Below are 23,635 nucleotides of genomic sequence, written 5' to 3'. Positions count from 1 at the left end.
TGCCCCAGACCAGGTCTGAGACAGGAGCTGCAGCTGAGCCCATCAGTGCAGGCACCGGAAAGCAGAGAGGCCTGCATTGCCTTTACATCACCTCTACATCACCTAGACCCCCCTTGCCACAAGCCTGCAACATCTCTCTGCTCCTGATGAGGAAGCATAGGTAGATCCTTCAGGTTTCCACATAAACACTCCTTCACCGAGCTGTTTCTTCAACCACCCTCGTGCTGCTACAGCATCTTGGCCGAGAGCCCTTGGCTGCTGGATGGGCTGCCTCACCCTGCGAGGAGCCTGGCCAGCCGGGACCCCACTTGGCAGAGCCCCTGGCCCTCGTGGTTGCCCAGAAGCAGTGAGCAGATGGTGGGAGCAGCCGAGGGGAACTTACTGGCTGGCCCTGGGGAAGGTGGTCGTCTCCCACGGGACATGCTGCCCTGCTGCAGAGTGGCCAGCAGGGACTGGCTTAGTGACAAGGGGCTGGAGGCGAGTTGAGGAGTCCCTAAACACCAGCTGGGAGAGAAGCAGCGTGCCTCAGACCCCAAAGAGCTTGTGTTTTCCCCTCGTTTAGCACCTGCAGGAGGTCCCAGCACCCCTGCTTCCATCTGGAGCTGCTCCTGCAAGCAGCAGGTCAAAAGAGAAGCTAGCTTCTGCCTCCCTTCCCCACGGGGAAAACCAGCAGGACTAACAGCCCCCAGAGCAGCGGGGAGCCTGGAGCACCCCCAGGCTTTGTCGCAGCCCACTCCGGCCCTCACATGATGGCTGGCACAATGAGCACACAGCTGAACACAATTGCGTGCGTGGGATGAATCATTCCAGCCACCAGTACGCGTCCTAACAAGGAGGAAAGACTCTCCCCAGCTTTCCCCTCATGTTTCTCCTCATCAGCTCCCTCACCAGAAGGGATGCAGACACTGGAAATGTCAGTGCTGCCAGCTCGTACAGCCTTTTGCCTTGCACAGTCCTATGGCCATGCCTGCCCCCTAATTTGTTGGGATTTCCCTACAAGACATGCATGGAGGGGGAGAGAGCCACCAGCCACGCAACATTTAGGGATACATCCCAGCTCCCTGCGGAGCCAGCCACGGCTGGTGTCTATCTACCAACCTCTCCAAAATCTCCCCCTCCCCAAAGGAGAGCACAAAGCAAAACCGGCCAGTTTGCACCTCCCAGGCCACACTGGGCGGAAGGGAGGGTGAAGCCACGTGCAGGCAGGGGTCTGCAGAAAAAAAAATCATTCGTAAATCCATCTGCGGGAGAAGTTGCAGCACCCCCTCCCCCTGCTCTTGCAGTCTCTGTAAGATCAGGGGCTTTACACTCCAGCGGCACGCTCCCAGTGTGCCTTGCACATCTGCTGAACTAAGGTAAAACCGGACACTGCAGAGAGGTGATTTATATCACCAGGGTACGGCGCTGCTGGAGAGTCCCTCCCTGCTGCAGGAGGCACACACGCTCACTTCTCTGCCTCTCCTCATGCATCCTGCCCTTACGACGAATGCAGTGCAGAGGGGAAAGCTGTTACAAGGATGGCACCGCTCCCTCCTTGTTTTCAGCATCCCAAGGCACGTGGCTGCTGTGCTACCCTGCAAAGACAGCAGGCTGAAGAAAGGCCTGGGCGACCCAGCATCCTTCCTATAGCGCCTAGCACGTGTTACAACCAGGAGCTCAGAGCTCTGGTGGAAGCCCAGGCAGCTTTACCTCTCCCAGGTGCTACCAGGACGCCTGAAGACTCCACCAGTGCTAGCCGGCCAGCCTGGCTGCAAGCAGAGCTAGCCCAGTGGAAGAAGGCAGAGGAATAAAAGCTTTTCCTTGCTCTGTTTGTCAGGCAACAGGTCACACATGCTTGCAGACAGATCCCAAAGCCTGTCTCTACTCTCACATTTCCTCCCTTCCTTTCCCTGACGCTTTCCTGACACATCTTCTTGTGCACTTTGCTCGGCTTTCGAAGTAACACTCCTCTCCGCTTGTTCTCCTTCCCACTCCTTGTCACTGGAGTCCTGCTGCTGTCATCACACTCCCATCAGACTTCTCCTTTCAACTGTGCGTTTCCACGCTGTCTCTCCCAACTGTCACATACGCTTCTGGTTCCAACATCTGTTCCTCCCCCTCCCAGGGAAGTTGCTCCAAAACATGCTGCTTTCTGTCTGAATGGCAGGAAGGCTAAATTTGGTTGTACACGTGGCACTACACAACTACCTGGGCTCTGGAGCGAAAGCCTTCTCTTTTGTGAGCAGGTCACATCAATTCCCAAGGTTACAGGCTTAGTCCCTCCTTATGCTGCCAGGATGGGGAGGGAGAAGCGCATCTTGCATCGTGCAGCACCGGTCAGCAGTAGGCAGGGGAGCAAAGGAGAGGGATACTCGCTCCCCCTCTCAGGAAGCAGAGCTGCATTATCATTTTCTGTAAGGGTGTAAACAGCTTCAAGCAGTTTTGTCACCACGGGGTTGAACAACCGGACCCTTGCTCCACCCCAGTGCCCTGGCTGGTGGCAGGGCTGTAGTACAGCAGCACCACGCCTCAGCAGCACCTCTTTGCTCTGTCCTTGGGCAGACAGAAACCCGAAATCTAACCCTGTGTAAAACCTCAGGGCAGCAAACAGCATTCTGGTCCTGGGGTCCTACCACCCCTCTCCAAAGCAGTTGGGTGTCACTCAGCAGAGAGCTGTGAAGGCCCAGCCACGTTGCACCCAGTGATCCTCTGCTTTTAGGCAGAGGGAGGAGGCCAGCCCATGCCATGGGCCCACCAGCACCCCAGCAAGGGCTCCTTTGACACCACCACTCAGCTCTCAGCTGCCAGCATATTCTCCTTCCCCAGGCACAGCACACAGCTGCACCAGGCTGTTCTGTATCTGCAGCAGGCCCCTGCACAAATGGCACAGCTGATCACAAACCTTGTGAGTTAGCACAGGTGAAGTTGTCTCTTCTGTCAGCACGGCCACTGATAGTCCCTCCTCGAACAGGAGAAGGCTTCCACAGCCTTCAGGCACGCCCCAAATCAGTGACAGCACTTTGAGACAAAGGTTCAGAGGTTGTTTTTTGCTAGCAGGGATGTTGGTGAGCTCTGCCAGTCGTTGCAACCACAGTGAAGGAACTGAAATGCAGTTTCTATTCTATTCCCCTTTCGGCTGCTTCTAAGTTTCTCAAACAGATTCCTACTCAGGGTGAAATGTTCAGTGCTTGGTCTCAGCTCAGAGATGATTTCTTTTATTTCCCCCTGCAGGAACTGTGAGCAAAATACTAAATGCAATAGATTTGGAGTTTGGGGAGTGCGAGTAATCAGATATTTCCCCCCTGTTCCCTCTGATACCATATGTTCCAATTGGAAATTTTACACTTGCATACTGGTAACTCGTAAATGGTGGAGATGATAGACTTCAAATGTTCTCATTGAGAGGCAGAAAACAAACCCAGATTTAACAAAATAATTGGTTCAATACTGTTAAGATGAGTTTAAAGAATTCTGATAATGCTTTTCCCTTCTCCGGTGTCCCAGGAGGGACAAGTACACACGATTCATTTTAATCTATGTGCTATAATTTTAAGGATAGCTGACACAAGGTGGTCTTTGTTAAGATGTATCTATTTACTTTGAAATCTAAAGAAGTTCAGCACTTACAAACTGCCAGAAATCACAGACCTATTATTCAGGGAACTTTTGAGCTCTGTTGTCAAAACCATCAGAAGTCCTTTAGCTGAACAGCTCCTATTCAACGCATCTGTGTGCTCATTTGCAAATCCTACAGGGACTGCTTCGAGCTTTACTCTCCTCAACTGCAAACTCACTTAAGACTAAGGGCAGGGAACCCCAATATTCCTACAACTGTGTGGTTAGAAACCAAGCTTCTCAGAAACAACAGCACCTTAACCTTGCCCACAAAGTCAGCTGGGTCACCTTCCATGTCAGACGGTTGTTGTTTTTTTTAATTCAAGGTCCCTTGCTGAAGACAGACAGCCCTGAAAATCCCATGCAAACTTCGCATGCCTATTCATACTCCACGTGTTATTTACAAACACACGCCAAATGAACTTCAAGCACAGGTATTTCCTGATCACAAGTGCTCAATCATTATTAAATTCCTGCGTGCACAGAGATGATTCTACACCTGATCATTTCCTGTGGCAGGTTTGCTAAGGGGATGGAGGGAGACAATATCCCTCCCTCCCTTTTCCCATTAGGGCTGCATGCCATGGGGGTCTTTTTGTATGTGAGTAGGGGGTTACTGAGCAGCTGCCCAGCCCATCTTGCTTCCCCCTCTCCATCCATGGTCCTGTTCACAGCCAAGAGTCACTATTGACAGCCCACATGTATTTAAAAGCTGGGCAGCAGATCACAACCAAGACAGACCAGCACACCATGGCATAATAAAACAGCATACAAAATAACACTCCTTGGGCACAGAAGTCCCACAACGTGAAACTCACCAAACACAGGGGCTGGCAGACCATCGAGGAAGCAGACGATGGCTCTCTTCCAATCCCGCTGACCAAAGAGACCCCGCAGCCACCTGGAACACAGCAAGAGAGAAAAGCTCTTTAGCAAGCAGCTCCCAGCCTCTCCTCTGCCTCCGTGGCATCTGGCACAAGCCAGTTTCACACCCAGAGCTCCTGAGCAGTTTGGTCACTCAGCTAGCAACACGCCTTAACGATTCATGATTGTTACTCAAGTCCCACCTGCAGGCAAGGAAGCCTCCACACCAGCCTACTAACACTTTGGGATAGCTGCGGGCTCCCTTCCCAAACCTCCTGGGTACACCTTTGTTACACCAGTTTTACAGCATGCTAATTCTATTAAGCACTATGGAACCAATCCTGATTTATGCCAGTGGGAGGGAGAGAGTAATCAAGTCCTACATCCTCTCCTTCTCAGCTCCTGGTGCTGCTCAGATCTCCTTCACACAGCGCTTCGTTCCAGTCAGCTTGACAGAATTACTTTGCTTCTGCATCCTTAAGCTCTGGCCATTCTTTGCTGTAATTCCTTGCAGCAACTTCTGGAAAGGTGTTTTTCTCTCTCCGTTCCCCACAATAAATGAGTTTGTCACTTGAAATATACTGCCAATGTGTTACATGTCCCACAGTGTTTGTGGTTATATCAGAAGTGTTTGTTTATAGCACCATAATTCAGCAATATCTTGATTACAGGAGAGATGGTGTTGTAACTCACTGTGGCTACAGAGAATATTATTTTTCTTTACCTTTAATATAAAATGTTGATTTTTAGTCAATACGCGGCAAGAAAAAAGTGCAGCTGTTGCCCTAGTAACCACCTGTCTTGTAAACCATGAGATGTGAGGAGCACAAGGTGTTAATTGTTCCAAGTGCTGCTTGTGGTCAGGGATAAAAGCTAGAATGGGTGAGATCACGAGAAACATCTGGGAAGATAAAGTCAACTGGTCTCTGCTTGGAGAAAGCCTAGACAACAGCGAGCAGGAGAGATGAGGCAGGGAGAAGTAACACTGCCACCAGAGGAGCAAAATTAACCGAATTGTGGCTGTGCATGAAAGCATCCCTGAGCAAAGCCTCCGAGTGCACAGCTTGTTTCTGGGAGCCTGACAGGTTGTACCAGACACACGCGGAGTTCAGCCCCTCCAGCACCAGATGTAGCAGCTCTTCCTGCAGCTCATCCCCTCCTTCTGACCAGACCGGTCTCCATTTCCCCTTCTGCGCTGTGTCCGGGGGTTTCCACGTGCTGTGCTCCAGGAGGCTCCTTCCACAGGTTACTCAGCGAGGAACGAGGATCCCTGCCCCGCTGCAAGTGCCACCACATCTCTGCAGAGCATTTCCTCCACAGGAGCAGGCCAAGACAGAGCACCGTCCCTGTCACCTACCTGTCTTGCAAAACAACTTCGCTGCCCTGCTGAGCAGCTCTTGCTTTCGGGCTCCTTGCCCTGCACGCCACGTGCCACCTCCCTCGCTGCTCCTGCCACACGCTCGTCCCGGCCGTGCTGCCTGCTGAGAAGTTGGAGCAGTTGGTCACCCGGCGGGCAGGCTGAACTCTGCAAAGCATCTGTGTTTCCACCCCAGCCTCCTACGGGACGGAGCCTCTCAGCTCCAGCAGGCTGCATGCTGGGGCTGGGAAAGCAGCACCAGAAGGGCGCCTTCTGCAAAAGGCCTCCAAGGGAGGAAGGCTGCACGAGGGCTTCTCCCCCATGTCTCCTCTCTCTCTAAAACGAAAGCAAGCTGGCGAGCCAGCAGCCTCACACTCTGCAGCATCTGCCATCTCTCCCTTCCGTTCCCCCCCCTCCCAGCCCCTGCAAGCTGGAGAGCAAACACGACTGCTGCTGGATCTGGAGGAAAGTTTTCTACTTCAGCCCCTTTTAACCATTTACCTGCTCTGGACACCCACTGAACCTGCCCGTATCTGCATTCCCTTAGGAAATAAGGACAGGGAGCACAGCAAAAGCAGCATATTTATAAGCTAAGCCCCTCCCAGGGGGCAGAGTTATGCTAATAGAGGAGCCTCTGTCCCAGTGCGTTGCATGGATTGCATGGCAGTAACATATGGTGCAGAGGGCTTCAGGCCAGCAGCCTCGTGTTCTGCACGCCGCAGCTTCCCTGGCACATGTGGCCAGGAGCAGTGTCCAGCCATGGGCACACAAGGTCAGTGGGGCAGGGCCAAGGTCCTGCTTTGACCTGAAAAGCAAAAGGAGGGGACACCAGTGTTGGTGCCCACATGGGCTCCAGGTTCCAGAGATAAATTCCTGATGCCTTGTTGGGGATTTTTTCCCCCCAACCCCCTATTTTATTTTTTTTAACACCTGGCATTCATGCTTGGTCATACAAACATATATCTCAGTGAGCCACCCTGCATGCCATCTAACGATGCTTTGTCACAGTGGTGACAAAGACTTAAGTCTAGCTACACAACCTTGATATTAAACCTTGATTTTTTATATATATATATATATATAAATAAAAGGTTTATTTTATTTCTCTTGTTCCCCGTGGTACTGCCACCTCAGGCCCTCAGCACAGCCTAATGCAGACCTCTGCCACTGACCGGGGCTGGGATTTCTGCCATGCATCCTTTACACTAAAAAAACACGGTCTGAGCTGAGAAACCATGAATTCTTCCAAGCAAAGACTGTCTGGGCAGTGCTTCACATAGCAGAGCCACGTTTAAACACAGGTCTCTGAGTATGACTGAAAAATAAAGATGAATGAGTTCGGTCGGGTAATTAGATAATAAAATTGAGGGTCTGGAGTTTAGCCCAGGAACATAATCCAGTGTGTATGGCTGGCTAGTCTGCTCCCTTTCCTATCGCTAGCATCACCATCTTGACTTAGCACTGAGATCTGCCCTTCACATGGAGCCCAAAGACAGAAATGCATGTAGGCAGCCCAGCCCGGGTACAAGTGCAGGAAGGGATCAGTCTCACCCTGTCCCAGTCTCCTAGCAGCTGCGTTTGTTTACCCTGAGTGAGCCAGAGGAGTGCTGCGGGACCTGGTGGACTCGCCTGCTTCAGCAGCGCCAGTAACTGCACAAGCAGAACAGACCCCATCCCAGGGAGGATTTGCAAGAGGTGCTGTGTTTGGCAGCACAGGGGAAGTGTTTGGGGGCTGGCAATCTGTCTGAGAGCTTGAAGGCTCCACAGGGCTCGTTTAGGCACGGTGGAATTCATCCCACGGCGGGTGTGAGGGACAGCCCCAGACCTCTCTGCACAGGCCCCACCTGGGTAGAGCTGGCTCAGGCTCAGAGATATGTTTGGACAGAGCCAGAGCTAACCCTCGTGCATACCTCACTGTGTAAGTAAATACTAAACGTAGCTATGTGCAGGGTAGTGTCTAAGGGTGGAAAGGGCAGTGCACTCAATCTGAAAGGAAAACTGCTGTTGGTTTTGCTTTCTGGAGTGACTGCTTTCCTATGTTCAGCTTTCAAATTTCCACAGAGCTGAAAAGCAAAGCAGAGGCAAGTTCTCTTTGACTTGGGAAACCCTTCAAAACTAAAGCAAACCCTTCTGAAAGGCAGACTTTGTCAGCTGCCCTATTTTTAGGATTGACTCCTACAGGTCCTTCCTTCAATGATAGCAGCTTTGCCTGAGCAATGACTAGGGACTGCAGGATTTAGGCTTTTAATAAAGCAATTGTGTAATTAAAAATAAATGGGTCTCTAGTGTCACTATTTAAAAAAAAAAATCTTAGATCAAATAAGGCATTTCTTTCTTTTTGGTTTAGTCTGCTTGGATCATGCAGAGCTTTAATGACGCAGTCACAAATGTTGTATTTAAAAGGCCTCTTAGTTGCTGAGAGGAGCCCCAGGAGAGGGCTATTAACTGGCCAAATTAGGCTATTTATTTTTGTGAGTTTTGCAAGTTTGAAAAAGAGAGGCACATTTTCACTTAGGAGAGTGATATTTCAAATAGGTCACAGGAAACTCTGGCAGGCGGGGAGCAAAGCAGAGCGTCAGTAGGAAAACATTAACCAGAGACATTTTGCAAGTGCAAGTCGACATTTGGGTTCCTAATGGCTTCTGAAGTCCATTCAAAAATCTTTCAGTGGATTTAAAATAGGGGCAAGACATCGCAGCTGTGCAGGAGCCCTGGCCTACTCCCGAAAGTCTTTAAAATGACAGAGCTGTGGCTACGGGTGCTGCTGTGAGAGGACCCAGTGTTGTCAGCAACAGCAGACAGGCTCGGCAGAATGTGTTTGAGGGATGTGGACTCGACCTGTTGGTTAGGAAATAGCTGGTGCTTGCACAGATGGCCGGTCAGTGCTGAAAATTCACTGCACCTAGCCCTCCCCCAGCTTGGGTTTTAAATCTTCAGAGAATCAATAAGTTTCATCTTCCTCCCACGTAATCACAGCCCAGAGCAAATCAGGAGCAACTTCATTAAAGCATACAAAGCAAGCTGCATGCATGACTTAAGAGTCAGGCACAATACTTTTTAAATACTCTAGGGCTGTTTAGAAAGGGCTTCTTCTATATGCCACCTCAACAAGAGTGTCATGCCTGCCAGTTTCATGTTATTTCCTCCTTTTCACATTTGCAAATAGGATCAATTAACTTAAAGTCTGCTCAGGAATGATTCAAGTGAAGTTGCTTTGAAGACACTGGCCCCTCTCCCATTGACTTCAGCAGTGCTGAATGAAGCTACTCAGGAGCTGATGAAGCCTGTGGGGTAACAGCTGTTGCTTGGTCCTGTCCCTTCTCCAGCAGTGCTGGGAATCCTTGAGCTGCTGCCCCACAAGCAAGGAGCGCCACTGCATCCACACATGATGGGAAGGCTTTGCAGAATCACAAACATTATGAGAAAATAAATGATATAAGATAATAAAAGCAGGGTTCCTAGAAAATGATACCTAACAGATTCCTGTCCACCAGTCACAGAACTCATAAAAAAAAAAAGTTGAAGAAAAAGTAACCATACATCTATTAGAGCACTCTATCTTCTACAAGTTCTTTCCTCTATAACCCAGTTAATTTAGGACTCTGGGGACTTGTATGTTTGAAGCTCTCAGCCCCCCATTATTTGTCACATCAGTACTTTGGTCAATGAATAACAAACCTCTGTCAAACACCTTTCTGTGACTGCAGCAGGATGGGCTATCAGTGCCACATTCTCCTTCTCCAGCTGGGTAGCCATGTGTGGTTGTAAGCCCTTTATGTGCAGCATTTCCACAGGACCGCAGGTTTTTACAGCGCAGACAAAACATTTACTGGATGAGAATGAGGGAGCTGGCACTGGATTGAAGGGAGCTGAAAGGGAAACACAGAGTACACAGCTTCACTGAAAACCTCCTCGGTCAATACACAAAGCATCAAACAGACCTGACCCCTAGCTTTAGACTTCCAGTAATTATTGTTCTCTCTCCCATCATTGAACAACCCATCCTATATAAAACCTGATTAAACCCAGTTTCTGGCACCATGAAGCCGTGGGCCAGACTGTGAACACCACTGTGCAAGAGAAAAATGGGTAGAGGGAGTCCCTTCAACCATGCCAGAGAAGAAAACCCTGCTCCAACCTACATCACTAGTAGTGTGTGAGAGGGCAGGCATTAAAGCATACTCTGTTTTGCAGACGTGGGAAGGGAATTTATAGGTGAAGGAAAAGGACAAACACACTGCTTGTCCACGTGGCACGAGGGGAGCTATAAATATTGTGATACTCGCCTCCAGGAACTCAGGACAACCTCTGCCCTAACTCATACCACACTGTCCCTTTGGACTTTTTACTGAAGCTATTCAGGTTGCTCATGACCAGCTCAGCTGGCTCAATGGTTTGTTACTCCCTTTAAAAATACACTAGGCGAAGCAGTCCTTTTCAAGAAGACACCAAGACTGGTGCTCAGTCTCAGACAAACCTGCTGGAGCTCCAGCTTCACATATTTTGTGATTTTACAGCCCTATTCTGCTGGGCCTTGCATCTGCAGTAGTGCCTCTAGTTCTATTCTGCATACTAGCTCACCCAGTATTATTTATTTAGTAAATAAAACTTAACTGATGTTGTAGAAATACATTTGCAATACATTAACAAGGCCTTAATATTAATCAAAAACGTTTTTCGAGTCTGTTCAAATGTTTGGTGTAAAAGAAGTAGCAGGTGGCAAAGGTCACCAAGTAAATGAAGCCCTCAGGAGAAGTTAACTGTTAGATAACGAAAAGATTGAGGATGATCTGAGAGATACTAGAAACCGCTCTTTCTTCCAGGACCTTGTGGCTCACACCATGTGCTATATAACATATGCAAGACTACCACTTAAAACAACCAAACATGGGTCTGAGTCTGAAGAAATAATTCAGCCTTTTCCCACAGACGGGCACAAAGCACACTACACCACACTGCAGTCCTGGGACCAAGAACTGTGCTTTGGCCCACAGGCCTGTATAAACAAAAGGATGGTCATTCTTTAATGGTTTCAGCAGTGATTCAATGCATTTTAGACCCTTGCAGGGACTCCTCACACTGGTGGCAGAGCAGCAGCCATGTCGCCATGTGGGCACAGCACTGCCCAGCCTGTGGTGGGCCCTGGCCCAGGCCAGTCACAAAATGGCAGCTCCTGCCCCACCGCCATGTCAGAAGGCGAGAGGAGAAGTGGCCAGCGTGGGCCCAGGCAGCTTCGCCTTCCCCACTGAAGTGCGAACACGTTAATTCATGGATGCTTTGCTGGCAGTGTCCCTCACAGAAACCTCTCTGTGGCCTGTTTTCTTTTTGTCTCTGTTTCCCCATTCAGGAAAAAGCTTCTGTCACAACAGCTGCTGATTCATTTTCTGACTTGGTGCCGAGCGTGCCAGACATAACATTCGTTTGCTGCCAAAGTGGTAAAAACAATGACTTACCAGCTCATTTTTCTTCAGTTGATTATGTTTGGGTGGGGGAGGGGAAGGGAGAAAGGATCTTTAATTAAAATTAGATAAGGAGGAGAATAAATCCAGTGAGATGCAGAAAGCAAGGCTCCGAAAGTCACAGGAGAGGGAGAGCACCTGAAGGGGTGAGGTGACACCCATTGTCAGATAAAGGGAAAGAGAGGGGTCCCTGGGAAGATGGGGGCCTCTCAGGTCATTCACTGCCCTGCATGAACCTTTCCCTTCTCACTATGCTTTCCTCCATCAGGTGTCAGCCAATTCTCAGACCAGTAACTCAGATCCGACACGATGCCTTGCAGATAGAGAGGAGCGAAGCTGGCCCAAGACAGCTCTGATGGGGCAGACAATCCCACCAACGTTTGATCCTCCCCACCTTTCTTTCTGGAATGGAGTCCCATCCTGGATATCTGTTTACTTCTTAAAATATCCACTATTTTTTTTTGCCTGGTAAATGGGCCCTGTGTTGACATCTTCCCACATCTTGGAGGTGATGATCACTGACTGAGATTTTGGCTTGCTTGTTAGAGGGAGGTAGACATGAGAGAGAAAAGGGCCGAGTCTGGACGTGATGAGTGAAGTCTGACCTGTTAGACTCTCCAATATTTTTCTCAGTATTTGACAGGGTGCTTTGGACACATGGGAATGAAGCTGATCCATATTCCCTGACCTCAGTCATTTGCCATAGGTCATATTTAGAAATAGCTCACCAGGTCACTAACACTCATGGCAGACATCCAAGTGACACTTAGATGCCAAGAAAACAATGGCACATGTAGCCTGACCACAGTACTGTCCTACTGATGTTTAGCAACAAATTAATTCCCTATCAGACTAGTCTATCTGCAGCCAACACAGAGAAAATAGTACCCTGGGCCAGTTCTACTGGCCAAAATGGGTGGAAAAAAACATATTAACTCTCATATTTAATTTATCTAATACTATTAGGAGTTAGTATAAAACACAGCACAGTGAAGTGCTGATCCCCTACTTGGAAGGCTTTGTCTCCACAGTCTTCAGATAATGAACAAGCCAAGCTGCTGTCCTCCAAGTAATTTCTTCCCATGGGGCTTGTTTCAGTTCTTATTTGAAAAGGAATGGTAGTCAATCACATCAAGGCAATGCAGAAGAGTTGTGGTAACCAGTACCATGGGCAAGCACCAGCTATGGAAGGACCATTCAAAGCGTTTATCAAAACAGAGCTATTATCATCACATCTAATGACAAAAAAAGACTACGTCATTCAGAGCACCAGAGGCTATAGGAGAGATTTTTATGGCAGCTGAAGAATAATCATTCTTGAGGTCTTTGGCTAACTGTGCAGTGAGATAATATGATTCAAATCAAGGACTCATTAAAGGCTACTTATCTAACGCCCAGTAACCAATCCAGACATATAAGGAGGAAGTGCCTTACCTTTATGATTAGGAAGCTCTTGCATTCTTTGCTTTAGATGGTTGCTTGCGTTCTTTACTTCAGGGGAATAAGAAGAATGGCTATTTGGGAATACAAAACCTAACGTCAAGAAATTGTTCTTGTTCACCAGAGAAAATGAAAGAGATTCTCTAGTATCTCTTGAGCAGGAATGAAGGATTTTCAAGAACACCAAACGAAGCACTTAGTTACCTTCAACAAGCTATTGAAAAAGGCTGTCTGGCTTTTTGGAATATTTTTGGAAATTCATCTCATTATGTCAACTTCTATTCAGACCCTAAAGGGAATATTTTTGCCACCATCTTCTCCCAGAACTGGGATGAAGAGAATTGAAATTTCTTGGGTTCTCTGTTCTTCCCTCTGCTACACAACTAAACTACTTTTTTTCTTGACTTGGTCTACCTGTATCATTTCACAAGGGCTTCTGCACACTGCCCCTTGGATGTCATTGCTAAATTACTTTGCTCTAGCAAAATATTTGTATTTTAAGAAAATCTCGAACTCAACCAACCATATTATGACAACACGCACTAAGAAAAATTTCTCCCCTGCAATTATCTTTTGCTGATTCAGATCCTGCAGAATGCAATACTGTACCACAGAGCAACACTCATGCTGCAGATCAACATACCTGTCCATCCAGAGACACTCTGCTCTTCTTGGCTTTGGTTGGACCTATAATTTCTCAGCACCTTTGCAAATTAGACCCAGAAACTAAAACATTAAATTGTATTGCTGTATAAGGACCTTCATTTCCAGGCTTTTATCTGCAGGAATGATATTGCCATTCTATACACTAAACCTGTTTTTGTAATACTATGGTTCATCAGAAGTTTTTATGTTAATACCAAATCAGAAATAATACACATGTGATTCATAATAATCTAACTGAATGGCTGCACTGAATGTATTGCAAGAAATTCTGGTTAGGAAAGAAACTCATTAAAGAAATAGTGACTACTATTATCCCACTGCATATATTGTTCTACTGGAAAGTTTCCTTGAGTAGTTTCTTTAATTAGCAATTTGATATTTTGAAATAGTGTGATCTCCACTACACACAATTTGTAGAACAGACTTGGCTGGCAATACAGAGGAAAACAAGCAATCTTTTCAGAGTTTGCATCTCTAGGGCATATCTTGTCATTTTCCATCTATTAAGCTGCTGAATATATGTGTATAGCACAGTGACACTGTTCTTGTGGGATTTTGATTTTTTAAAAGTTACATAGATAAACAGCTTTTATTTTATTTTTAAACTGGAATAGGATATATTGTCCTTTTTTCCTTTCTTTTCTTGAGAAAAATCCACATAAAATATTTGCATAACTTTTGGCTATTCAAATAGAAGGTGTTTGACCCCAGCTGTATTCCAGTGAATGAATCATTTATGTAGGAGCTCATTGCACAGAACGTATGGTATTTTATCTTTGCTGGTTTTCTGCCAGATACAGTCTGTAGCAATTTTTCCCCTTTGCCACATTTGCCGCTTGATATCCTTTAAAATATACCAGCTCCAAGTGTGAGAAAGCAAAACAGATTCTGGGCCTGCTCTGGCTGAGAGCTCTTTGTGTGCACACTCCTGTGCTGGCACCAAGGCTCTGCTGCTGTTGGAGAACATCCACTCCAGATCTGGGATCTCCTCGCACTGATTCCTTTGAACCAACGTTGATTTAAACTTCACTTGAATCTGTGGGGGACTGCAAAAGCCCAGGAGTGAGCAGAGAAACAGGGATCCTCTGTATAGAAAACAAGAGCTGCCCCAAGGCAGAGGCACAAACTTCCATTACCTGAAGCATGCTAAGCTCTGTACCTGCAGGGAAAGCCGGGAGGAAGGGAGGGTATTTCTGACATAACTGTACGCTGTTCCAGCTCACCTCCAGGTGTCACTTAAGTGGTATTTTGGCAAGATACATTTCGACCTACAATGGCAGGGAACGAGATTATTTCATTAAGTTATTGAGGCATTGCACAGCCAAAGCCACTATTACACTAGTTTTGATTTGAAATGGTAAGTGAGAGGTCAAGCTTTCTCAACACTGATCTCCCGGGGGAGAAGAGATAAGGTGGAATGCAAAGATTTCCACGCTCCCACATGAGTAAGATAAGATCTGAATGAGCAGTCTCATCCGTAGGTTGCTTCCCTAAGCATTTTTTTTATAGCATGTACTGGAAACCCTCATACCTCTCTACACTGATTCACATAATTACGGTTTCCACAAGAAATTCAGAGCAGGATCTCCTCCCACGAAATTTCCTCTCACCTGCACTCCTTTCATCACCGAAGATGACTGTTTGTCAGCAGTACCTCTACTGCTGAGAGAACTCACATGCAGCTCAACTCAGCAGCCAACACAGGCGAGAATATTCCCCCACGTGCAAGCTTCTAAAATGCTCTCCCATGACTGCGCAAGGCATGAAGGTCCCCATCAGGAACTGTTTGTTCAGGTCATATTTCCAGTCTCCCTGTGTTCTCCTTGTCAAGCAAGGGACTGCTTTTACAACAGACAGCCTCCTCCATCAGGAGGTTACTTACCAGTTTCCCGGGAAAGGCTTGCTCAGGTGGTGGTGTTGCAGACAGGATGCTGCCCCGTTAATCTCTGCCAACCCAGCTTTCTCATGACTGAGCTGTTCTCTGCCATAGGAGGCTCCCTCTTCATTACGCCCTTCCTCCCATGTAGAGCAGAAACATATCACAGCTAAAGTGACCCTAGGTAAATGCTGAGTACAGACAAGACACAGCTTTGAAAGTCACCAGTTAATTCATCTTTCCAAAGCTGACTATTTCTGATGCCGAATGCTTGCTCCCATCCCCTCAGATCAGAAAGCTGGGGTTTATAAACAGCTCCACAAGGCTCTTCCCGAGACCAGCCCAAGAATTTACATTGACATACATGCCTCTGCTATAGGCAGAGTTAAAAGCACCACTGTAATTACAGCTGACTATTGTATAACTCTGGTTTTGGTTGCTCATAACTTCATCTATAATTGATTGTTTAGGCTGAAAATTTCTTCAGCTGGGTTTGCCCTCAGGCTAAACTTTTTCATTTCAGCTGAAATGGCTCAAGTCTTTCCCAAGAATGTGTTTGAGGGAAAAGATTCTCTTTTGCCCCTGTTAAAAGGATCTTTTTGTCATTTACTGATATCTTCTCACACTCCGTACTTCTAAAACAGCACTGTGAAGCACTGGCAGCCTCGGCTGCTGTGAAATGCATGTCCTTCCATACTCCTAGGGGGGGGGGAAAAATATATATATATGAGAATTTGGCTGTTTTCAGCCTCACTCTCATAAATATCTGTAGATAGACAGACAGATAGATATAGATACATGTATTTGCTATTTACACATGTGCAGCAGAGATCCAGCAGCTACTTTGGCTGTCCTCAGTGCTGAGCAAGCTCCATGCTCCACTGTGCCAGGCACTGGTGAGACAACACATGGGGCACCTGGCAGGGCCTGGGGATGCTCCTGTGGTTGCAGGAGGGCTCCCACTGCAAGTGTTCCCTTCAGCAGCAGGGCCTCTGCAGCACCTGGCCAGAAGAGAGCTAGAAGATGGTTTAAGCTGAGCTCTCAGCACATATAACCAGTGAAGAGAGAGAAGAAAAAAAAAAAAAAAAGAAAAAAAAAAGAAAAGAAAAAAAGAGAGATGGTTGGACTTTAGTGTAGAGAGGGCAAGGCATGCTAGGAGGTCAGAGGAATGAGGTGGTAATAGCCACACTCAGAGAGAATCTAAAGAGGGAGGAACATCTCTTAATTAAGGTATACAAATCCTGTGCTTAACTGAACTCTCTCGATCCCTTCCTGGCACTGCTCTGTGATGTATGGGCCACTTAGCCCAAGGCTTTCACTAATGCACATTTGCTTCTCCTGAACCCTTCCTGTGCAAGGGTCTCACGTGGAAAGCTGCTAAGTGCTGAAGTCACCGAGAGCTGAGCTTTGAACTGTGGCGTCAAACATCCTGCCACAGCCTCTGGAACACGAGGTTTCCAAAAGGGTACATAGCTCACAGACTCTCTGTGCCTCACCTCCCCCTGTGAAGTGAGGATACAGATGCTCCATCTCCTTTAACGCCAGGGAAGCAGCTAGGAAAAAGGGCTTGTGATCAGTCTGCTTCCAGAGCAAGGTAGGAACCATGCACAATGAAGACAACCCCGGGTGCACTCGGAGCAGCGATGGCAAAATATTCAAGAGCAGCTCACAAAACAGCTGCTGTCTACTGTGGTTAGCCAAAGAGACAGAGGTGGATAAAAGGAGTTTATGATCACTCATTAAAGAAGAGCACGACACAGCTCAAAAGGCCTGAATGCCATCTGCACAAGCAACCTTCACCTATTCTTGGGGAATATCTGAACTTGCAGTGTTATGACAGACTAAAGATTTTGCTGCAGCCTTTCAGAGAGGGCACGTGCACAGTGACTTCTTGTCACACAGAAAAGACGTCTCACTGCTGACAACAAACTCCAGAAACACAGGAGTGGAAGTCTTGGAAAATCTGCACAAAACCCTGCAAACTATCAAAATAGATGCCAATAGAGCCCAGAGATGCCATTAAGAAAAAAAGGAAAACCATCACTTAGCCGCCTAGGAACTAACTTGAAAAGCAAAACGGGCCCACTCTAAAGCAGAAATTAAAACACTTAGCGACGGCTCTTACTACTCTGTGAACATGAGTCAGTGCAAGTGAAAATGGTGCACAGATGGGCCAGCACAGAAGCAACAGAAGTGCCGTGATATTTACAAGGGGGAAAAAAAAATCTTCCCTTACAAGTGTAAATATACCAGAGAAATCATCCGCTTGCAGTACAAACCGGGGCTTTGATGTAGCAAACACTCCCACCAGGGACAGCGCTGGCTCGACGGGAGGAATGGGGATGGTAGACGTTGCATCTGGAAGGCAGTAGGCTCACAGTGCTCAGCTTTCCCGAGGAGCCACAACAGGCAGAGCCATGCCAAATGACACATACCATTTTATAGTCTTCATGCAACCAGCAGAGAGGGCCAAGCACGGACCCAGGCCATGGAGAGACGCTAGGAAGGGGAGAAACGTGGTGGGCACTGGCTCCAACACCTGCACCAGCAGCATGAGAGCTCCACCAGCCCAGGCTCCAGGTGCACCCAACCCTGAACAAACCGCATCTCCTTGCGCCCCAGCGATGTGACAGCTTACAGGTGAATCCAGGATGGTGTTGTTCTGCAAGCGGGTGGCGTTTTGGGGTCCCCCACTGTCTCCCAGACCAGCGATGGCGAGCGCTGTCTTTTTCTGCAGCCTCTCTGAGGTCGCTCCATCAGTTCGCAGTGCTGAACTCCGGGCAGATCACGTTTCTTCCCACCCGTCCTCCCCTCACCTGTAAAACAGCAGTAACAATATTTACACTTCTGCAGTTGGCTCAGCATCGGGGACTGAAAGCCTAATTATCATCAGTGTTATTCCCCGAGGAGCAGCTCGCGGCCTGACCGTGGCAGAAGCATTAACGGAGCCCAAACAACGGGCTGCGTTCCCACAGCGGAGCCCCGGGAGATAGCACAAACCTCACCCCCGTGGTTAAAAGGTCTGACAGCCCTGAATGGGAAAGAAACAGCTTGCTGATCGCTCACCAACTCGCCCACAGTGAATTAGCACAGAATTTCAGACGTGGTTTCCACGTGGGCCCACCAAGTCCTCCTTCCCCTTCAGCTGCCGCGCGCTGCTGACCCTGCAGTATTACACACATTGCATTCGGCAGGAAAACTAGTTTTAAACAATAAAAACAACTTGCAGGACCTCTCCCCTCCCCTGGGTCCCTCTAACGACTCCTGTGGGTTTGCACTACATTGTCTCGCCCCCTAAGACTTTTCTCTCCCCAGTGTTGTGTGAAAGGCCGGAGCACAGCAGGCAAAATTAATTGAGCAGACAGCAACTCTGCCATCCAATGAACAAAACGAAAGAGGAACAGAGCCTTACACTGAGAGTCACCCCTAAGTGTTTCGCGTGACAGCAGTAAGGAAAACACAGCCCTTTTTGTTAATGTTGATAATATTCCAAAATCCGCAGCGCTTCATAATTTCTTGGTGGAAATAAAACCTTTGACATTGGTGGGAATTCTGTCTGGGCACGGGGCGCAGTTGCTACACTCCTGTGAAGCAATAAGAGGCTATTTTGATGGCCAGACCTTTAGCACTAAGATCATGCCTGCCCAGAGCACCTGAGGCTGCAGGGGTCTGGATGTACATGAGGTCTGCAGGAGCTGATGATGTGCAGAGGACAAGACTTAGGTCAAATTGTGTCGGACCTGAACACATCCATGCACACACGTGCTTTCTGCTGAGGCTTGTGCTAGCACAGAAGCTCTCCTACCCTCGTATCGGCACGGTTACTTCACAGTCACCTTCTGCCCGATGTGCCAGACCCCTCTGCTGGATGGCAGCTGCTCTTTTGGTGCGGGCGTGCTTGCTCAGGGCACACATCCCGCTGCTCTCCTGCAGCCTGGGACCGATGCAGCAAGGCTGTTAGATCACATTTAAATATCAGGGTGATGATAAAGACGACAGGAGGCGAGGGAGTAAGCAGGGGGTAGGAAAAGCATTACGATCACAGCAACAATAAGAGGGAAAGGAAAAGAGTTAAGCTAAAGACAAGGAAAAAAATCAAAGCTGTGTGAGCGTAAATCGGAATCACTTGAGGCATGTGTCAAAATAGTGTCAGATCTTTTTCTGTTCATTAAGTCAGCATTTATACACCCACCAGCTCCTCTTTTTGCTAGCCCGGGATTTCTGCTACAGCTGGAGCTGCACTTTGCGGCATCCCCACTAGGAACAAGCGGGTCTGGAGGCAGATTTGCTGCTCTGCAGGCGCTGGAAGGGAGGGAGCCCTGTGCAGGCGGGCCGGTGCCATCACTGGTGCCACCAGCAGGGGTCAGATCGCCTGGTCCCCGAGCTGCAGCACAGGGCAGCAGCCTCTGGCACAGATCAGAAAAAAAAAAAAAAATAATAATAATAATAATTAAAAAAAAAAAAAAGGCCTGATTTTTAAAGATTTTCCTATTTTTAAGTCACGCATTATAGCAGTTAATATATGTCCCCAGGGGTTGATAAAATAAAATTACCCCCATAATTCTGAGTTAAAACCAGTAAATTTGTATCAGTCCAGGTAATATGGAGCAAGCCTGAGCAGCCACAGCAAGGGAACCACTGGGTGCTGCTCTGAGAACTCACCCACCTCCAGTACTTGCTGGTTTTAACTCAATCTCACCTTTATAGAGGAGTCACAGAGACAGCACCAGGCACACGAACACCTTTCCATTGGGTTTTTAACCTCTTACAAGAGGTAATGTAAAATTACTACTCAATTACAACATTTTATAGCAAATTTAAAAAACAAACAACAGCAACAAAACAACCCCAAACTTTTTAGATGCAATATGATTTAGTTTCCTTTTTGAAAAAATTAACTTGTTTTACACTTCACAGAACGTTTCCATTGAAGGTCGAACGATTAGTAAAGAGGCAAACTGTTATTTATAGAAGAGGGATAACATATTAGACTGAGGCCGTGGTAGTTTCCTAAGACTGTATTTTGATGAAAGTCCATTTTGAGTGCTTTTGGCCTCAAAGCCCTCCCCAGGGGACACATACAATTTAGCTGTGTGAAGTCTCCTTTAGGTTTGGGAGCCCAGCAGGTACAGTCACCCCTTTCCTCCAAGGCCCAGCACTCAGGATTTGCCAAAAAAGCCACTTTCCTCCCAAGCAGCATCAACCCAGCGTCACCTCTGCCAGCGCCCACTTTACCACTACACTCACCCAGCCACATCCATCACCCCTGCCCTGCCTGCGCGAGGGAAAAAGCAAGCAGACGCCTTAACTGCCTGACATTACCACTTCTACACCCAGATTTCCACACTTCCCAGCTTGAATAAGGCTGCTTTATGCCCCGTGTTATTGCTGCAAGTCATGCTGCACACTCTCGGCAACAGGAACCGAGATTTTGGTGAAAGCAAGTTTGTTTGTTTGAGTTTTTTTTTCCCTCCCCTTTAAAAAAAAAAAAAAAAAAAGAAAGAAAAAAAAAAAAAAAAAACATTCTCACTGTTAGTAACTATGCACATTCCTCGCCAGTCCTTGGTCAGCCAAAAAACACACGAGGTCTTTTTGAAAACCTCCGTTCTGCGCAATGAAGTTATTAACTGCTGGGAACGGCAGGAAAGCTCTTTTACAGCTGCTCATTGATCCACTGGACATCACCTCACACTCTTTCACCCCTTTTGGATTCTGCAGGCTTCTGGAGTAGTATGAGAAAAAAAGAAAAAAAAAAAAAAAGCTTGGCCAAAAAAGCAGTTATGCTGCTTCTCTAGACATGTTTTCTTTGGGTTCAGGCCTCGGGTTCTTAGCCAGCAATTTTTGTCCCTAGTGGAAAGTTAAAAAATATAAGAAAACACACACACACACACAAAAAAAAAAAAACGCCAGGTTTTGCTGCTTTTCAGGAATCTAGAGAACAAACACGAGTTGCGAATTGACCCCAACGCCCCGGCGCCCTTCCACTTGAGATCACAGTCATTTTGCAAAAACAAAGCCCTGAACTCCCCGCCAGCAGCCCCACAGCGGGTCCATGCCCTGCGCCACCCCAGCACCCGTGCCCTGCGGGATACAGCCCTGTGCCTGCTCCATCCTCACGGGCGTCCCCATCGGCCACGCTGCGGCTTTAATGAGTCCCGGAAAGCTTTTACGTAGGCACCCTGGATTGTGTCAGCTACTCCGGTTTCAAACAGGTGCACGTAAGACCTGTTTTAAGCGACTGGCTAACGTCCCAGAGTAGAGGAAGCCAGAATTAATTCTCTCCCTTGAATTTACAATTCAACATTTTTATTCTAAAACTGTACGCTGATGCTTGGGGACTGGCAGGTGCATTTAATCAATACCCAAACCATAAACAACCAGTCCTGTTTCTTCTCATTCCTGTTCTCTCTAGCATGAGCACGCCATCCCTCACACCAAATCCGCCGCTGAGGTTTCATTCCTCTTCCCCTCTGAAACAGGGCAGACAGCTGATGAAGAGCCAGCACTCACCTTGACCCAGACTCGGAGCTTCATCAGACTTTCTCAGCAGGAACAGTCAGGCTTGAAATGAGAGGCAGTGCTTGGCAGGTGCTCCCAGGAGACTGGCCAAAAATAAATGGACTCTCCAGTTAATTTCCACGCTCCTACTATGAACACTTCTCCTTTAAGAGTGCAGTTCAGGCATTTGATTTACGCAAGGCAAGGAGGTTCTTTATTTGTTTGCAGTAGCAGTACCAGACCTGGCATACAATAGGGAATATTCATACCCCTTTAAAGCATCTACTTAAGGTGCCCAGGCTCCCATATACAGACAAGAGATCTTTTAGGGTGGGATTCAGGGCGCTGTAATTAGCAACCTGCCTCTCACCTTTGAATATATCAGGAGTCTAGACATCTAATTTAGGCAGAGAAACTGGAGGCTTAAAATTAGCCGGTACAAATAGCCCCACCAGTGCACCCACACTGCAGTGGACCAGGCAAGAGGCAGCAGGTGATTTCTAGGGGTATGGTTGCAGCCAGTTGTATTTGCAAGCCCGGAGAAGCAGAGGGATGCTGTTTGCAGGCTGTGACTTCCACCACGCAGCTGCAGCACAGCCCGAGCCTCCTTCCCCAGCTCAGCTAGTGCGTTTGGGGGCAGCAGCCCAGGAAGGCAGTCTTTGGGAGCTCAAGTTCTAAAGAACGAGGCATTTAGATCATTTGACCAAATGTGTTCCAGCTGCGTAAGGGAATTAAAAAGACCCCCAAACTGGCAAATTTTTATTAAAAAATAAAATAAAATGTTGGTTTTGGAAATGATGTCATAAAAAACCAGCATCTCAGGCGGGAGATGGACATGGGTGGAAATGTAATTCTGCTTCTGAAATTGTTCATTTTAAATTGTGTGTAGTATTTTCGCTTTCCATTACAGATAACAGTGTAGCAAGGCTGTGCATTGCTACATGACAGCTCATCCTGCTTTTAAAACAGCCGCACTTCAGCAGCAGGTAAATTGATGCTTTTTATGTGTCCGTCACTTATCAAAGGTAATTGACTGGGGCCTGCGAGGGGTTCACTGGGATCTAACAGATTACATGTTCTGAGCCTGCTAAATTATTTGAACAGATTTAGCAAGAAAAGGATTCTGAATCTGATTTTTGTTTGACCCAATGTTAGGTTCCCCACTCAGCTTTTCTGCTTCCCTTCAAACATATTTTTGCTCAGTGACAAACGCATGCTAAGGGAGCAGATTCCCAAAGGCAGCGAGAGGAGCTAAGTGTAGTACCTGCTAAAACACAACGAAAAACATTTTCCCAATTTAAAGTTTTTGACTCATTTTCCCAATGAAAGTTTCCCTCTGCTTGCTGCTTAGTCCATAAGCTTTAAGATAGCTCAGAAGAAAATAAAAAGCCCATTGCCTGCTCCAGCTTGGAGGTAAGAAACACAAGAGGAGCACACCGTGCTTCTGCACCAGGTAGCGGCAGGCACGGCACAGGTCATGGTGTGGAGCAAGTGGAAGCACCGAGGCCTCACAGTGTACCCAGGGCACCCAGTGCCAGCCTCCAGGCTCTGCCACTGGCTTGGCCTCCCCTCAAGGCACTGGTGGTGGCCCAAAGCCAATGTGACGGGCCCAGGGGGCAACTGTGTGCTTCAGGGCTCTCAGCCAGGTGAGTGCTTCCAGCATGGGCTCTGGAGTCACGCTGCTCCACTTGCTGTGCAGCGCTGCGGCTGCCTTCTTGCCAATTCACTGCTACATTCGTACATTTCTTTGTAATTATGAATCGACTCACAAGGGTTAGTGCAAACCCCAGGCTCACGCAGACGGGCAGACAATATACTGGGTTACATCAGCTGCTGCAGCGCTCTCACATGCCTGCGGGCTTGCTAAAGCTGATCTAACCC

The 23,635-nt window shown here is 47.7% G+C and overlaps 1 protein-coding gene across 5 annotated transcripts in view; it reads right to left on the bottom strand.

Moving 5' to 3' along the window:
• The window catches only part of LOC311444007 (uncharacterized protein), a 31,010-nt gene extending 8,588 nt beyond the window's left edge, over positions 1-22,422 (bottom strand). For 3 of the 5 annotated variants that reach the window (XM_084534741.1, XM_084534740.1, XM_084534742.1), the window contains exons 1-3: positions 7,402-7,556; positions 5,816-5,939; positions 4,413-4,495 (exon numbers count right to left, since the gene is read on the bottom strand). In XM_084534741.1, the coding sequence (XP_084390867.1) occupies positions 4,413-4,495; positions 5,816-5,939; positions 7,402-7,489 (295 nt within the window). In that variant the 5' untranslated portion in view covers positions 7,490-7,556. Of the gene's footprint in view, positions 1-4,412; positions 4,496-5,815; positions 5,940-7,401; positions 7,557-9,493; positions 9,685-12,708; positions 12,789-13,357; positions 14,427-14,516; positions 16,297-17,492; positions 17,756-17,894; positions 18,073-21,766 lie in introns of those variants that run through there. The other 2 variants (XM_084534743.1, XM_084534744.1) reach the window with 2 other exon arrangements.
• Between the last annotated feature and the right edge of the window lie 1,213 nt (positions 22,423-23,635).

Source organism: Aythya ferina (genome assembly GCF_964211825.1).
Source record: "Aythya ferina genome assembly, chromosome: 13".
Classification (NCBI taxonomy): Eukaryota; Metazoa; Chordata; class Aves; order Anseriformes; family Anatidae; genus Aythya; species Aythya ferina.
This window is presented reverse-complemented; position numbering and strand designations above follow the sequence as displayed.